The sequence below is a fragment of the Brachyistius frenatus genome, unplaced genomic scaffold (assembly GCF_029030835.1).
Source record: "Brachyistius frenatus isolate BFR_SWC_R1_liver_20210118 unplaced genomic scaffold, ASM2903083v1 Contig_5, whole genome shotgun sequence".
NCBI lineage: Eukaryota > Metazoa > Chordata > Actinopteri > Embiotocidae > Brachyistius > Brachyistius frenatus.
Window position 1 is genome coordinate 7,069,737 of NW_027210604.1, and position 17,863 is coordinate 7,087,599.

The 17,863-nt window shown below is 40.0% G+C and overlaps 1 protein-coding gene across 2 annotated transcripts in view; it reads left to right on the forward strand.

Annotated features, from left to right (window-relative positions):
- Positions 1 to 17,120, forward strand: part of caln2 (calneuron 2) — a 28,814-nt gene extending 11,694 nt beyond the window's left edge. For both annotated transcript variants that reach the window (XM_069719851.1, XM_069719862.1), the window contains exons 3-6: positions 445 to 588; positions 2,555 to 2,667; positions 9,877 to 10,030; positions 13,839 to 17,120. In XM_069719851.1, coding sequence (XP_069575952.1) covers positions 445 to 588; positions 2,555 to 2,667; positions 9,877 to 10,030; positions 13,839 to 13,966 — 539 coding nt within the window. In that variant the 3' untranslated portion in view covers positions 13,967 to 17,120. The remainder of the gene's footprint in view (positions 1 to 444; positions 589 to 2,554; positions 2,668 to 9,876; positions 10,031 to 13,838) is intronic.
- Positions 17,121 to 17,863: the final 743 nt, after the last annotated feature.

Genomic DNA, 17,863 nt, shown 5'->3' on the forward strand with positions numbered 1-17,863 from the left:
CACAGATTTAGTTGCAAAGACAAACACCACTGCCAATAAGTGGCTCTTCCTCTTCATAAGGTTTATGTGTATCATTAATCTCTAATTAGGCTTAGACAATAATAGTGGAATAAATCAACAGAAAAAGACAATTATATTGTTAATGGGATTAATTTGTTGAACAATTAATTGTCAACTAAAATTTAATGATTGTGGCAGCTCTAGACACAACACCTTCCAACCTTGTCCCCAACTAACCAGAAACCTCCACCTCATCACTGATGACAAAAAAATAGATCCAATACAATATCCACATAATTTTCTTTATCTATAGAGTTTCTCTAAACGGTATAAGTTTCATGTTGCCTTTTGAACATGAGTGTTACATCTCTTAGGGAAAGAAAAAAAAAAGACTATAGTGACAGTCAGTAATGTACAGGGATATGTTGTGTGTTTGCTGTGCAGAGATCCGTGAGGCGTTTCGTGTTTTGGATCGTGATGGAAATGGTTTCATCTCCAAACAGGAGCTGGGCATGGCCATGCGCTCACTGGGTTACATGCCCAGCGAAGTGGAGCTGGCCATCATCATGCAGAGACTGGACATGGATGGTGAGACCCTACATAAGGACACACTCTTGGTTGCATGCACAGAGGGTGCAAGCGCACACGCAAAAACACACACATGCGAAACACAGAGTGAACCTGGTCAAGTGTGACGGTTTAACATACTGCATTGTAATGTTGTTCATGGTTGTTGTCTCTGCATTAAAATATAATGTGTACAATCTTCAAGAGGAATAATTTCCTCCCAAAGAAGCTGGTCACTTTATTGTGCTGAATTTTAATGTGATGTGAATGTGAAAAACCTTTAAATGATGCCAAAAACACAGAAACTAATATCTTTTTCACTTGCTTCCCACAAAATTAGATTTTGAGCTTCCTCAAAGTGTTCCCTCAAAACAGTTTCTAAACTGCCTTAATAGCAGCAGGTGGTCAGTTGTCAAAAACAAATTCCCATGGAGACAATAAAGACAGAGCCTGTCTGCTCCTTAAACTGCGTCTCTGCTTGTAAATTCTTACGGGATTGCAATTGCTCCTAATCAGTCCCTGCATCACAAACAAGACAGTCAATCTTTCTGCTGGTTCTTATCTGCCTGCTCTTGATTCCAGAACTTGCAGTAAATATCAAAGGTCAAAACCAAAAGCTTTTTGCCTCCATGAGTAGTCTGACCATCTGAGAGTGGAGCTGTCGTTTGTTCTGAGGACAGACGGTATCTTTTTTAAAATCCTCTACCTCTGACTTCTGTTGTCTCCATTTCACTGCTAATGAAGCCCTGAAAGCTGCCACTGGCATAATTAGTTTAAGAATGTCAATTGTTATGTCAATTGGGTGTCAGACAACCTGCACAGTCTTTCAAAAGTGTTTTATGTCATTAAATTTGTGCTTAAGAATTCATGATCTGCTGATACGTGGAATTGTCCTTTCTTCAGGTTTTTTTTTTGACATTATAGTCTTAAAAATAAGATTATAACATGTTAATCCAAAACTAAATTTTTGAGAAACTATTGTCAGGTTTTGGAACAGAGAGCAGATCCTCTTTGAAATGCATAATATGCTGTAATGCAGGATGATGCTTAAATTTCGGGGTCTGTAAACTTGTAATTTCCAAGATACTTCCTGAAAAACCTGTGTAATTTTGCAACCATTTTAGGGAAAGATAAATATCTGTGCATCACTGAAAATGTAATTTTATGTACACACTGAACTGAACGCTTGCCTGTAGACAAATTCTCCATTTTCGCATCTTCAGCTGGCCAGCTGTGCCCAGACTAAAAGACACTCCAGGTTACACAGCAATTAATTTGAATTCATTTATTGCCAGTACTAACTGAATACTCTCAATCTTCCCGATAATTAGCACAAAATTAGAAGGCTCTCCCTGGAAGAAAGAGAAATTGCAGCCACATGAAATAAAGTGTGATCTGAAAACAATTATGTACAGAACAGCAGTGCTATTTGTGCAGACTAATACTGAGGCTTTTAATGGGCTTTTCATTATAACACTTAATAAAGAGGTCAGTAGATAATGCTTTAAACTGGTTGTAAAAGCAATATTGGGAATATGTAATATAATAAGTCTGTGCAGTCAAATTGTTATTGCTATTTACGATGTGCTGTTGTGGATATGTTCCATGAGTATTATTTCCACGGGATGCTGACTGTTGATTGGTATCTTGAACAACACGCAGCAGCAGAATACATAATGCAAACACTTACAAGTTCTGTCCTTTGAATTTAAATTTGCCAAATGGTCCCAAAAGGATCCCACAGAGACACAACACAGGCACGCAGTCACTCAGGTGCACACATCTTATCTGAAAGGTGAATTCATGCTGATGAGTGTTTGTCATGGATGAGAGCATGCCCATCTGTTGATGTGTCTTCTTTGTTTCTGGAAACTCTGTCATAAAATGCATTGTTTAGTTTCGGTCTGCCATCCTCCCTGTCTGAGTATCTGATTTTCTCTCGTGCTTCGCTGCCTCCCTGCCGTCCTCTGTGTGCGTCTACCTGCAGGGGATGGCCAGGTGGACTTCGAGGAGTTCATGACGATACTTGGGCCCAAGCTGCTGTCGTCCGACAACAGAGAAGGATTCCTGGGCAACACCATCGACAACATCTTCTGGCAGGTGAGAGACAAAACTTCCTCCTCCCTGTTGGCAAACAGTCTGTTCGTCATCACCTCATCATTTGTCAGTTTCATCCTTTACTCCTCCTCTTACTTACTACGCCTCATCTCTGACTGTGTATATCGGCAGTCAGAGCTAGTCTTACATCCTTAAGCACAGCTCTAGTTTCTGCAGAGACTCTTCGCAAAAAATACATACACAAAAACACACTCTCAGGCTCCCTACCTGCTTCTTCTTTTCCCTGGCACACTTCTTTTTCTTTTGACTCGAGGCCTTGAAGGAAAAGACACCTGCTGAGAATTAAGTGTGTTTCTGTATGCGCGTATGTGTATGTTTTTAGGTTAACGTTTGTGTTTAACATTCACAGTTCTGCAGCAGGCATTTGATTTCAGTGAGCCTGTGTGATTTAAAGGGTTCAAACTGGGCACAGCGGTAATTAAGGCTGCAGCTCGTCTATGTGCTTTTGAATGTGGTTATTTTGTTTACGAAAATTCTTTTGGAGAGAAAATGTTATGCTCTGAGGTTTTGATTTTTTTTCGTGCCTCTTTGGTAAGACATGTGACAATAATGAAAAGTGCAGAGTTTCGAAAATGTTTATGTCTGCATGTGTGTGTTCTCGAGTGTGTTTGGGAGGGGGCTGGGTGCAAGGACAGCTGGTTGAGCAGGGCGATAGCTCTCAGGATGCTGTTCTCTGCTTTCCTTGAGTTAAATGAGAGGAGAAACATTTTAGAGGGTGACTCACTGAAATGAGGAGGTGTGTTTCAGGTTACAAATACATACTGGACCACATTTTCATAGACATCCTAGATTTCATTGTGCAAGCACTTAAGAAAATATAGTTGAAGAAACAACCATCTATATAATTCACACATCAGAAAACAAACAAGTTTAATGCAAAAACTTGGTGATTTAAACATCAGGATCACTGTGTGAAATGGAACACCTTTTATAAATGAGACACATTGCTTCTATGATGGATAGATGGAGCAAGAAGGACTAGAGTGTGCCAGCCAGCGCGGCTAAAAGAGATGACAGAATAGAGAGGCGATCTGGACAATACGTGGGAATGGGGAACGTGGTGGGGGTGGTGCGGGGGGGAGGGGGGGTGCCCCACATAAAGATAGCGGAATATAAAGAAAAACCACAAAGGAGACGAGAAGGGAGAAATTGAACGAAGCGGTACGAAAGATTGTGATTCACGAAGGTCGCAGACAGCGGGTGCCTCTCAGGGGTGATTTAAAATGTTCACCTCCCAGAAAGGCAGACAGACGAAAAAGAAAACAAAAAGAAGGACCGGAAAAATGAGGGACAAAGGAGAAGAGAGGCAGAAGAGGACAGAGGGAGCGAGCAGTGAAAGCACAGCAAAAGAATATAGGAAGAGAGAAGAGGAGGGGGATGAAATGGTCGGCGGAAGTGTGTCTCTGAGGATTGCGAGAGGATCATTTTGTGTGCGAGTGTGTCTGTTTATATTTCACAGACCTCAGAGGGAGACAGGAAAAGAGTCATTGTGTCGAAAAGAGAAAGATGGAAGAGGCACACCATGATTTTTCCATTATGGTGGGTCAAAATGAGTCAGTTCAGTATGTTCAGATAATATCCGTGCACAGAGAGAGATGCATGATGGTTGACTTCATTGAGGGGAGCTGAACTGGCATGTTTTGTGTACATCTCCATTTTCCCTGAATGTGTTGAATAAATTGTTAAATTGTGTGCACCCTTGTGATTCTATCCTGCTTGTTTGATTCACTATACTACTGAAATATCCTCTGTTGCTGTTTATTTTCCACTGTTGCAGAGTCTGAGTAAGACCTCGGGGAGATTCAGATATCTGCTTTGAAAAACTCCTGACTCAAGTTACTACATTTCTGCTGACAGTTGATGAATTAGATTTGAAAAAAAAGTAGTGACCAGTCTTCCATTGAAAATTAAGCTATTGCACCTAAAGACAGGCATTTTTTTGCTGAGGTAAAAAAAAAAATCTTTTTTTTTAACCAATACCATAACTGTGTTTATACTTCATAAGAAATATGTTGTTGTGCTGAGCGAGAGCAGAAAAGAGGTCTGCAGGATCAATCCTATTACGATTGCTGAAATACGGTTGTCGGTGGCCTCCCTTGGATCAAATTTATTTGGCAGACAATTTTGTAAATTTTTCCGGCACCTGTCAACAGCTATTTCTATGTTCTTGTTAATGGAGTCACATAATCAGGAGGAATTGGGAAATTGCCATCACCAAAGCAAGTTTAACCAAACTGACCAAAAATTGGGATTGGCCTATTCAAAGTATACCTCAACAGCCCCTGTATATATTCCACCCTGCTGCAGTGTTGTAAATGTGTACTCCAGGACACAAGTGGCTTCAGCAGCCTTAATTCCGTATGCACAGTGAATGCATTTTTTTTAAGTTATGGTTTTGTTTTGTTTTTTTACATCAGTTTTGAAAATGAAATTGTGACAACAGCAGATGCTGTCTTATTTTTCGCCTGCATTCACTCACTAATATTATGACACAAATAGGCTTACCAGAGTTTTATGTTGTGTTGTTTCAGTAACATGTTGCAACCAAACATCTCTCCCTCTTCCTTGCTCACTCGCTCGTTATGTAGACGTCCGTATATGCTGCAGTGTAATGTAATAGTGGTGTGCTCTTCCCCATGTCCCAAACGCCCCCCACACGTCCGATCACAAATGACAAGGAGTAAGTTAATTGGTGAAACAAATGACCATTTCCCAGCAGGTCTCCTTCCTCTGAAAAAATGTGTAGGTGATGGGTAGAAATAATATTTACTTTAATAGATAAGACAAATAAACATACACTACATGAAATAGTATGTGACTCAAAGCCATAAGTGCACAAAGTGGGAAGGTGGTATGTGTGTAAGACAGAACAGTTATTATTTGTGGGCTGGAAAGAAGTCACTTGTCGCAGAAATGTCGTTTATAGACCGACATCGTCATTTTTAAGGTGAGCCATTATCTCCGTTAAGCCACTATCCCAGAGCAGACTGTATAACGCCTTAACAGACACCCCTTTCTTTTACTGTAAGAGACTACAAACTGGAAAGCATTTAGTTCGTTGGACTTTTATGGTGAAAATAGTATGCAGAAGTGATTCGACGTGAATCTGCCCCGACAGACATCGGAAAAGGAAAAAAACAGTTTTGTTGTGGACACGCTCTTCTTACAAAGTCAGTTGCTGTTAAAATAGTTTACACCATTTGAAGCGTGAGGCTTTGTGCTTTAAACACAACATAAAGTCTTTCAAAGTTATTTTAGAATGATTAATGCCATTCAAAGTACAGCAGACCAGTCTGCACTCAGATGTAGACTGCAAATGCTAAGGGATTAAACATGCTTGATTCATGCAATCTGTTGCAGTAATAATGAATTTGTGTCAAAGATACGGTGCAAATGTTTAGTCAAATTTATGTCAAGTTTAAAGTTTTCGTCCACTAACTTGTAGTTTCTTTAGCTCGACCACCTGTCAGTAATTTTCATTAAGGAAAATCACTGCAGCAACAGCAGAATGGGGACAACATAGCATCACTTGAGAATCACAGCCTGTTGCAGGTGAAAAACTGCATCATCACAAGTAGGATGTGAGGACAGGGTGGAGCCACCGCCGGTGACTAAGTGGGCAAAGAGTTCACATAGCTCACCCCCAACGCTGGCCTTGAATCAGAGTAAGACTAATCTGCCATCTACATTTGTTAAAACAGCCTGCAATGTTCAATCTAATGATGCAAAATGTAAAGTGTTTTGTCAAGTTGTGTCTCTCATGGAGGATTGTTTCATCCAGCAGTAAGGGACTCCTCAATTTCAGTACTTTGACTCTGAAAAAATGGTCAGATTCATATTTTGAGAAGTTTTCTTTCTCTCCATCAAATACAACTGTGACTGAATCCGTTTCTTTGTATCCTGTTTATCAATTATTCATGTGTGGTTGGCTGTAGCCTCTGCTTTCTTTGTGAAAGTCTTACCTACAATCTTATACAACCAGGTGTATTTCCATGTTTGTGTTACAGGATACATCTATGAAGTTTTGTGCATACCTTTTCCTTTTGGTTAAAGCACCTTGCTTACAAAAGTGAGTTGTTTTCTCGGCAAAAGACAGAAACTTCCCCTTGGTGTCATCGGGCTCTGACAGCACTGCTGCTGGACAGAAAAGTAGGAAAAAAAGAGTACAGAAAGCAAGAAATGCTCGCAGGTTATCACTCTGGGAGACTTTTTAACGAAGGGTCGGGAAGACAAAGCAGGTGCACGACTGACAAAACAAGCCTGTGCTGTGTGAAGGCAGGCAGGATTAGACAGGAAGGACGGCGTGTAAGCACCTGTTCCTCTGATTGATGTGTCCTGGCTCCTTCAGTGTGTCACCGGTCACTGATCACGATCCCCTGCTGTTTTTCTGTCGACCGCTCACTCACATGCACACACACAACATATTTCAGTTCATTCAGTAAAAGGCAAAACGCTCTGACGGGCAAACTCTCGAGTCTTCTTTCGGATCTCTTGTTTATCACTCTCTGTGTGTGTGTGTGTGTGTGTGTGTGTGTGTGTGTGTGTGTGTGTGTGTGTGTGTGTGTGTGTGTGTGTGTGTGTGTGTGTGTGTGTGTGTGTGTGTGTGTGTGTGCGTGCGTGCGTGCGTGCGTGCGTGCGTGCGTGCGTCAATGTCCTTCAGAGACTGAGCAGAAGGAGAAATCACTCTGTGGCCTCATAACAGGTTGCAGCTCCACTGTGGCTTTCCCCCTTCAGACAGGAAAATTGTACATTCTCCATGCTCCTGGACTCAGTTGTCATGTTGTCTGTCCTGTGGCTGCAGTCCAAAGAGTTGTTCCTCCATTTCCCTGGATTCATTCGCGGCAGAGAAAAGCTACGGCTTTGACGGAGAGCAGAAATCCGACAGCTAAGGCTCTCCAACTGCTGATGTAACGCCTTGTTTATCTGCCCTGGAGTGCCACACAAGTTTGCATGACTCAGAAGTTAAAGGTTTAGCTGGGTACCGAACTTCAATATTTTTATGGCACTGACCAAATTCTTCCGATAGTATCCAATATTGAAAAGTGCCAAATTTCAATATCTATAGGCTACGTCCATACCGACACATTTTCATTTTAAAGCATATAACCTTTGCTGCATTAAGCTGAAACACAGTGTCCGTGAGACACAACATTTACCATACGTAAGCCCGATTTGGGCGGCCCACCCTGGTAGATAAACGTTGTGAATCTTACATGGGGGGGTAGGGGGGTAGCTTGCATTTTAATTACAGTGAATAGGACTCCTGAATAACATGTGATGGTACTCCCGAGGGACATGTGATGGCATGCGTCTTGCTTGGGAAAGCCTTATTAGACTGAGACCTGAAAGGTTTATAAGGCAGTGCTCAACAGTTCCACTTCAGTTGCTTTCATAAGAGCACTCTGTTTATTGAGACCCTTGATTTTCAATAAAAAAAAAAATAATAATATGTTGATGCATTAATGTCTGGTTGTGTTAGTGACTGCTTTATTACAGTTTAGAAAGCGGACAATAGTTTGAACACACAATAAATTGTCTGATATTGTTGCCATATATGTGCTCAAACAATACCTGAGTTTTGTCCTTTTATTTTTATTTTGCAGTATTTTTCTGCAAACCATTGTCTAAATGTTAAATGGTATCTGATCACAAACACGTAGGAATATAAATAAAATACATTTTAGAAGTGATGTTATAAATCACTGAATACATGAGATTTGGATAAAAGATTAATATCGTTCTCATATCTCACCATTAAATATGAAGCTACAGCTGCAGATAGTTCACTTACCATAAAAACTGGAAACGGTGAGAAACAGCTTGTGTGCCTCTGTAATTTATGAGCTATAGAAGCTCTGGTTGCCCTTTTTTTTTCTAATTTTTGTTTTACTTTGGACTGAGCCAGACTAACTGTTTGCCCCTGTTTCAAGTCTAGTGCCGGTAACTCCATATTTATGAACAGATATGAGACTGCATGCTGATCATCTAACTCGAAGCAATAATTTGTGTTCCAAAATGTGGAACTATTCCTTTAAACATAAGTTAACTACACGTCTGATCAGATATTCAGTGCTTGGCTTCAGTAATAAATGTATGCCCATCCTCACGTTTCGGTCAATATCGGAGTAATATAGAGGTTTGATACACACCTGCTGATAAAATTATTTATATCCTCTCCTCTTTTTGGTAAACAATATCTGCTGCTGTACCTAAAGTAGGTGAGCAAGAAAGATGCTGTTTTTGGTGTTTAGCGAGCATAGCAGTAAAGCATGAGCAGCGTTATTATTCCCCTGTTGAAAAGAGCATCTCCTCTCTTCACTATCACAACTCTTTTACATCTTTACCACCATTGTCTGCCAGTTCTGTTTTCTCCATCTGTCTCCCACTACTTCATTCGTCTCCCTTGTTTTTTTGACGTCCTCATACTTTTCTATTTTCTTATCTTACAGTGTCTTTCTCTTCCTCTCTCTAGCAACCCCTTATTTTCTTCCTCATTGCCATGCCTACCTCAGTCTATCCATCTGTTGTGCTAAACCAAGAGACTGATAGTATTTGTGGCCGTCAGTGATGTAAATAATCTCAACATATACATGCCAGTGGGTTTGAGGATGCTGTGTGCATGTGAATCTGTGCATTGAGGGGGGTTCTGCTGTGGGGTGCAGGAAGGATGCGACTTTTCTTTTTTGGAAGGGAAGACAGTGACTAGGAGAGAGGCATAGATTCAGTTTTCATGTCAGTGTCATTTTAAACATGAACATGTATACAGAGGGACTAAAAAAAGCAACCACCTACACGGAAGTAAAGTGTGCTGGTATTTGCATAGTATTGGTACATCCATTTATCCACCTATGTTCCTACACACACACACACACACACACACACACACACACACACACACACACACACACACACACACACACACACACACACACACACACACACAAAGGATTGCATACTGATTCAGGTCCCTAAAAATAGCAGCACTGTTGCTTTACATTGCAACTGACACAGTTCCTGCTTTAATACTGTATCTGAACATTGCACATTTATCCAATAAAGATTCATAACTGCCATAATTTATTGCCGCTTGTACATTTCCCACCTTCATTCTTATCTTCTATATTTATCTGGCCTCATCAAGCCAGTTTGTGGATGACTGTGTTTCTGCCTGATCGCTGTGTGCCCCTGCAGTTTGACATGCAGCAGCTATCTCTGGATGAGCTGAAGCAGGTGCTGTTCCACGCCTTTCGGGACCACCTGACAATGAAGGACATAGAGAACATCATCATCACAGAAGAGGAGAGCCTCAATGAAACCTCAGGGAACTGCCCTGAGTATGAGGGAGGTGAGGAAGCTGTTCTCATGGAAACCTCACAGTAAAAAATACCTGTACTTATAGAATATATATTTTAAGCTGTAATTCGATACATTCAGCTGTGACCAAACCTGCACTGTGCCTATCAAATTGTCTACTCAGAGGTAGAAATATAGGAAATTAACTTTTTAGTTTTTTGTTCTGCTGACAGTCAGATGAGAGGAAGAATAGTGCCTATTATTTGGGAACCTGAAAAAGATGTTCTCCAGATCTGTATTTGCTTAATTCACGTTGGGATTGAAGGTGAGTAACAAATACGCGTGAGCTCGTAGTTACTTCATGGGAAGCCAAATGCCCATTACGCTTGGTGTTCAAGTGGTTAATTGATGAAATTGGAGCTTTTTGAAATTTCCGTGGTCGGGAATACCACAAGAGGGGGCAGTTGAGTGGACTCCTCTTGTGAACACATTAAACAAGACGCCATCTGAACACAGCAATAGCACCCTGAGAACATAGATACGCTCCTGCGCTTGAGCTGAGAGCAAGAGGCAACCAACAGTGACGTCACTCATTGGTTTGTGATGTTCTGAAGTCTCCAGTCAATCAAAAACACATTGCCCCCAAACTTACCACTAATATCTAATTAATGAGGGGATTATTTTCAGATGGACTGCCAGAAAACTAATAAGAAGATGTGACTTTAGTAAATGACACCATAATAACTAAAGAAGTTGAATGGCAGTCTGTGGAGCCACAGCCTTTTTGGAGCCAGGCCCTTGTGGCACTCGGTGGTATTACACTTTAAGGCCCTTCTGCACTGGCCCTCATTTTTCCCAGAAGCTACGTCTGCTGTTATACACAGTATATTGCCAATTAGCTTTGCTTAGCAAAAAGCCAATTGTCAAATATGGGTGGAGTTCACGTCCCAGTTTATGTGACCACAATTCAACACAAGTGTGACTAAATCTACCAGAACAGTAGAACAACATGGAAATGGAGCAGGAGTGTGAAGGCAAAATGAAACATTATGAAAAGTGAGAGCGTATGACAACAGGAGAAAACGTATCCTGAAGTTAGAATAAAGTAAAAAGTGCTGAGTGTGATTTTTGACTTTTAAACACTCTTTTCAAAGCCTTGCTTGGCAAAATTCAAGATGATCTCCTTTTTCTGTCTGCTTTTATACCAACATGAAAATCCTCCACAGATGTTGCATCTGTAAAGTGTTGATTTTGACAGAAATGTCAAGTATACTGAGACAAATTCAAGACCACAGATGTCATATTTAGACGATCTTTTTTTTTTTTTTTTTTTAACTCAAGGTCATGCATTAATGTCTTTGAGTTTAAAAGCCATGGTCTAAAAGATTGGAGGGTTGCTAATGCTTAACTGCCCAAGTGAAACACAAAAGGTATTTTTTGGGACTCAAGACCAAGTTATGTTGCTTGAGGTAGAAGAAGGAAACCAAAACCTATACCTGATCCCTGTGTGGTACAGAGCACAAAATAGCCTTTTTGCTGTGAAACACACACCAAGTCAGACTAGGACAAAGGTAAAGAGAGATCAAACACACTAGAAAACTTGGAAAGTCTTAATGAATCCACCGGGTACTGGCCCACAGTCTCTGGGAGACCTAAAAAGAGACAGTTGGGAGGAAATGGTGAAACTTAGCGAAGAAGGGACAGCGAAGGAGGAGATAAGAGGCTAAAGAAGGGATCAGGGAACTGCTGGCTTGGCACTCTCTTTCACAAAGATTTTGATGTTGAGGGAAGAGTGAACCATGGAGTTAGGGAGAGGAAAATGAAGAGTAGAAAGGGGAGAAGTAGCCAAGGGCAGGATAAAGGAGAGATAAAGAGGCATAGAGCCTCTCTTACGCAGATCAGCTGTATCGCTCTCCACATTTAACCCTCTGCCCACATCTTCAACTTCAACAGCTTTATTCCAATCTTCTTCCTGTCCAGTGGGACCTCAGTACCTTTCACAGTTCCTCTTAGATCCACGAGTCAGAGCTCTGACTGATTTATTGATGCAGTGTGTGATTCTAACAAACTGAGACAAGGGGGCTGACAGAGAAGAAACTTTTGGTTGTTTCTCTTGCTGCAAGGCCTGTTGGAGGACACTTCTGTCTGTACTCATCTCCTTCTTTCAATCTCCAGAGATTATGTCTTTGTGGGGAAAAAGGCTTCTCAGCCCAAACAGAACAAAAGCAGAACAGAAATTCCACCACGCTCATCTTGTCTTTGTTTTTGCTGCAGCATTGCGAGTATTGTAACTATTTTGTGCCTCTCATGTATTCATTGTTTTTACATTGGAGGCTCTTCTGCTCATGATGTGGGACACAGAAATAAACTGCCAAACATTGCAACTAGAAATTTTAGCTGCAATGTCATCCATATTTGTCTGAGTTAAGTAACAGATCAAATCAGGTTAAAATTCTGAAATCTTAATTTTTTTATGATGGTACAACAGAAAAGACTTAGAGCAAATGTCTTTTCAGTTTATTCATTATTTCAGCAAGGTTTTAGTTCTAAACTTTTTTGCTAACATGAACATGAGTTTATTCTTGAACACTGACTTGAGATTGTTCTGTCACACACAAAGGTTAACTTTCCAGAGCTTTTGACTGTATGTCGAAGTCTTCATTCAGCAGGTGGAGGTGGCTCAGATGTCATCTGAGCTCTGGTAATGTGATCGCAGGGGTCGTATTTGGTTCCCCATCACAGTTGAAGGACCTGTAAAGGTCACTAATTAACACGATATTTTATTTGATTAACCCATACAAAAAGCAAAGCTTAGATGCTACCATATCAACACTTCCTCATACAAGACATCAAAATAGGTCTGAAACAGGCCTACAGTATGAGAGTGTTTTCAGCATCCTCTAGTACCAACACCTCCTTACCTAAAGGCGGATCTGTCATTTGCCAAAATGGCATACTATATGACCGTTGGAGAGTACCTACGATAGGTGTACCAAACTTTTGTTCATCACAGTAGCAATAATAAACATGTTTGTGAAACTGTTCCAGTTTAATAGGTTTTATGCACCAAAACTATTTTATTTTATATCAGGTTTAGGAAAAGATCGTGGTTTGGGTTTAAAGAAGTACCTTAGCTACTGAAGAAATACCTCATTCAAGTTAACTTATGTATGCAAGTTAAAATAGTGTTGACTCTTGCTCTCAAACAGGACATGGATAGCAGTCTCCTGGTAGAAAATCCTGTGTTCGATCCATCCAACCACCCTCAACCTGCTCCCTACAAGAACTGTCACTCATCACTCACTTATTATGTCCACTAGAGGTCGCAATAAATTCAAATTTGGGTCGTATGACCTATACAGACATGTTTTAGGGAAGGATGATTTGACTAATTATGGTTTTAAACATGGTTATTTGCTGTACTTTTTTTTAGCTGTGTGCAGTGACTTCTTGAAGTCTCTGCCTGTCGCTTACTGTGGCAGGAACTAGTTTTTAGTACAAATTAACCGATTGAGCTAGAATTTGTTACTAAGAGTGTTAGCCTGGTAGGGAGATGCTTTCACCTTTTGACAGAGACAGGTTAACTGTTTCTTGCTCCCAATCTTTATACTAACTACCTGACGGCTCTAGCTCCACACTTAAGAACACAGACGTGAGAGTATATTGATCTGGTTGTCTAACTCTCTGCACTAAAGTGCATTTCCCAAAATATATAACTATCCATTGAAAGATGTATTTTCTATTTCTTTTGGATTATGTTTAAGTTAGTAAACTATTCAGTTAATGAATTAGTGACCATCACATGAGAAGCACATACAAAGTTGTGTTAACAGAAAACCTTTCTCTCTTTCACTCCCCAGTCCATCCTAAGAAGAAGAATCGTCAGACGTGTGTCAGGAAAAGCCTGATCTGCGCCTTCGCTATGGCTTTCATCATCAGTGTCATGCTTATCGCAGCCAATCAGATGCTGCGAAATGGCATGGAGTAACCAATTGCACTGTGAGCATGGGGAGTGGACAGAAAAGCCATGACCTCACATCTTGTCTTTGCAGCCAAAGCTGGACCAGCCACAACCCAAGCACTTCTCTAAACAATCAGTTGAGTCTTTTTGTTTTTACATTTAATTTGAACCAGACAATGTGAATGAAATGAATAGAGGTGTATTTTAAGATGTCACCATGTAGAGTTACCGGACTTACTGGTCATAGGGAAGCTGAACAGCAAAAGAATTATGTTTTTGTATAAATTGTGAAAATAGATAGAGGGTTTTATTTAGCGGTTTTCGAGACCAGGACCACCCTTTAAACTTGATTTTCTAATTACCGAAAATGTTTATCAGGTGCTTTGAGCCATTCCTAATTTCAAAAACAAACAATGGTTATTATGGAAAACTGCGTAATTACCCTCCAGTAGTTGCATTGAATGTGACCTGAGTGAATGTGGGCACTGAATGTCAGGCACAGTATTTAAATGCATATTAAATTCCTCACATCTCATATAGTCATGTACAAACATCCACATTTTTACATCCTCAGTTCAGTCCACCAATCTTGGGACCCATAAATCTTTATGTGTATCTACAAGAAGCACAAGTCAATACTCAGTGAGGGACCACTTAAGAATCATTGTTGTCCCGCTCTCACTACTCCTTAGTACTGATTGCCTGATCGGTTGGTCATGTTGCATTTGTGTGGTGTGTAAAAGACAGCGTTGTCCACATATATAATGTACGCTCAGGCTGTCAGAGGTGTAAAATGTTGGAAGGTAAAAAAAAAAAAAAGACATTCAATTAAATGAGCTATGGTTTTAGTTAAAAAAAAAAAATAGGTTTTTAGTTATGTACTGGGAGAAACTATTTCAGCTCAACATCTCATTGTAATACTGCCCAGCTGTGGTAAATATAAGCCACACAAAAGCATGCCACTATATACACTGCCACACCAAACATTACTCTATCTCCAATTTCCCATGAATATTTCTGTGTATATATAGTATTACTTAGCTCGTGTAATGTATTATTCCTTTCAACAGCAGAATGTATGAAGGATAGCAAATAGTGAGTTATATCAGGGATATACAGTACAGTAGAGATGTGACATATTGTTGGTACAGCTGTTTTCTTGGAAAAGGTTGCCGTCCAGTGGTTCAAACGAGAACTGCAGCTAAACGCTTGAACATCCATGTTTAAAAGGTGTTCGGAAGTGGAGAGCACCACTGAATTTGAGCTTTGATATGAGTTGTGTCAGCATCCCAAGAGAAGTTTGGTCTGGGATGGTGAGCACTCACTACTTTTATTTCTACAGCCCACACTTTGCTGCGGCACTAGTAGCTCAGGACTGGATGGGAGACTGAAGGTGACTGCTGTAGTAGTTTCTGGGGTCATACCTGTGTTTTATGGTTCACACCAAATAACACGAGGATTTTATAAGGCTTACTGGGATGAAAAAGGTTAGAAAAGACCTTGTAGGAGTTTACAATCACGCTCCTCTTCTTTTTATAATGGAGCCGCTGGAGGTTGAACATCTCAATGACACCACAGATTAAATTTAAAGGTTAAGATGTGTGTTTAGGGCTAGGCAATAAAGAAATGTCCTTGTTTATCTATTGACGTTGGAATTGTGCCACAATTATATCTTCATATCCTGAAATTCTTTTTCCCAAAATCTGTTGGATTGAAAGGTTTTATAAACACATTTATGAAATAATTAGAATACAGTTATAGCAAACCTGGTTTCTATTCTTTTACATGTGGTTATGGTATAATATTAATAGATACTAATATTCTCATTAATATTGTGACAGTTCTTTTTGCCCAGCCCTTTGTGTAGATGTAGCTCTAGGTCGGTGTTCATTACTCCTGATTGCAACATTATAGGCAATAACAGCAATGTATGTGGATTCCTAAATTGCACGGTGCTCCCCTTGGACATTATTGGATTGGAGACTGATTAGTTCCCATTAAGACCTTGGAGCGATTCCTTTTTTTTCTCTTGTCTTTTGCGGCGATTGATGAAAACAAAATTAGATATTTCAATCAAACTAATGTGCAACCATGTCGTTTATTGTCCAGGTTAGATAAAATATGAAAAAGGCAAGAGGGGAGAGGGCTTTCTTTTGAAATGAAAAAAAAAATAGCTTTGTAAAATCAAGTAACTCAGCAAAAATGTATAATACTGTAAATCAGTATGCATGTTGTTGTTTCGATTTCCATGTCTTTGAAAGACAGGGAATCCAGTTAATCTTTCTTTGTGGTGGCACAGCCTTGGTTTAAGTGTAGGTATGTATGTTCTACTGTTACATATTTGACTTTCCAATTTATACTGTAATAGCCATTTTTCTAGTTTCTACCAGCTATTAATCAAATCAGAGTGCAGAAGAGGGCATTTTCATAAATATGCAAATACAAGGTCACACCATCATCATTCTCATCTCTGTTTCACTTCATCTACTGTAGGGTAGAGTCTGTCGGTCTCACTGTGGCTGGTTAAACTTAGCATTGAATCCAGTATATTGTGTGTTTTAGTCACATTAGGTTTTTATGGAATGTTCTCACTGCCTCATAGTCCTGTGTAAACTGCTGTATAATGTATGCTACACTTATCCTCGTGAGTTCGTTTGTCTTTAAAAATCCTCCACACATTGACATTTGGCCAGTGGACCATGTTTTCACCTTTGTCTATTAACATCATGGCCCTTTTGAAACCAGCATAGACCATTTTATCTTCACAATTCTGTAATTGTTGTGCCATTCAGACATCCTTGCATGGCTATGTAAGGGAAACTCGTTTGAAAAGACCTTTTCTCAACACTTTTGAAGTTTACATTACTATACTGTACATCTGTAACAGGACGGGATCAGTTCACGATTTTCATGTTTTTGAAAGTTGCTTTTGAGATTTGTTTTTACCAAAACATGTTTTTACCAGTTGTAGATTGCATAGAGATAAAAACTAAACACAGATATGTAATACAACCTTGGCATGCTGCTTAGAAAAGAAGAAAGAAAACAGCAATAGTTACCAACTGAATGGATATTTAAAAATGCAAAGAAGTTTAATCTGTTTAATCTAAAAAAAAAATATATCCATATATGTTTATGCAATAAAACCTTGTTTTGATAGAAACTGTGGCAACTATGTTTACTTGTGACCAATGTTTGTGCCTTGTGGTTCTGAAATAATTCAGATTCAAAAAAGTACAATACAATAATGAGTGACACAAAACATTCGCCACTTAAATTATATATAACTCTGCCTAACAATGAGCTGGTAAGAAGGGATGTTAAAGATTTAAAGCTCAGTATGAAGTAGGGTTGTTGCATTATTTGTCACTTGTCATTGCTGCAGTGTCATCTCTAATACCAACCTTAAAAAGACAACATAGTGTGGTTTTCCCTGAGCCTTCCTAAATGCAGTTCCTTCATGCAGTTTCCAGAGTGCACAGAAATGATCTGTGATTCAGAGGAGCAGCGTCTCTAAGCGCAGAAAGCTCACCGCTCTGACATCATCTCCAGACAGACCATACAGGTCATGTAGAAATGTAGCAGTGCAACACATAACTGCTTTGACTTGACCAACCTCAGTGGGTGTTGCAGACATGCAACACAAAGGCTCCACCGTCGAGAACGTGTAACTCGATTTCGTGTGATTCTGTCTGTGATGGCCAGAGGTGAATTAACACGTTTGAAAAGCTTGTGTCAGATGGGGGTTTCCGATGCAGCAGTGCTGGCATCAGCACTCACTCTAAATCATGATAATTAGGGAGCATAGGTCAAAAACAAGTGAGAACAGCCTCATAGCAGATGCACTCAAACCCCATTAACTGCCAGACAATGAACCAAAAATATGCCATTAAGTGGACAAACAAGGCATTATGTTGGGTGTAA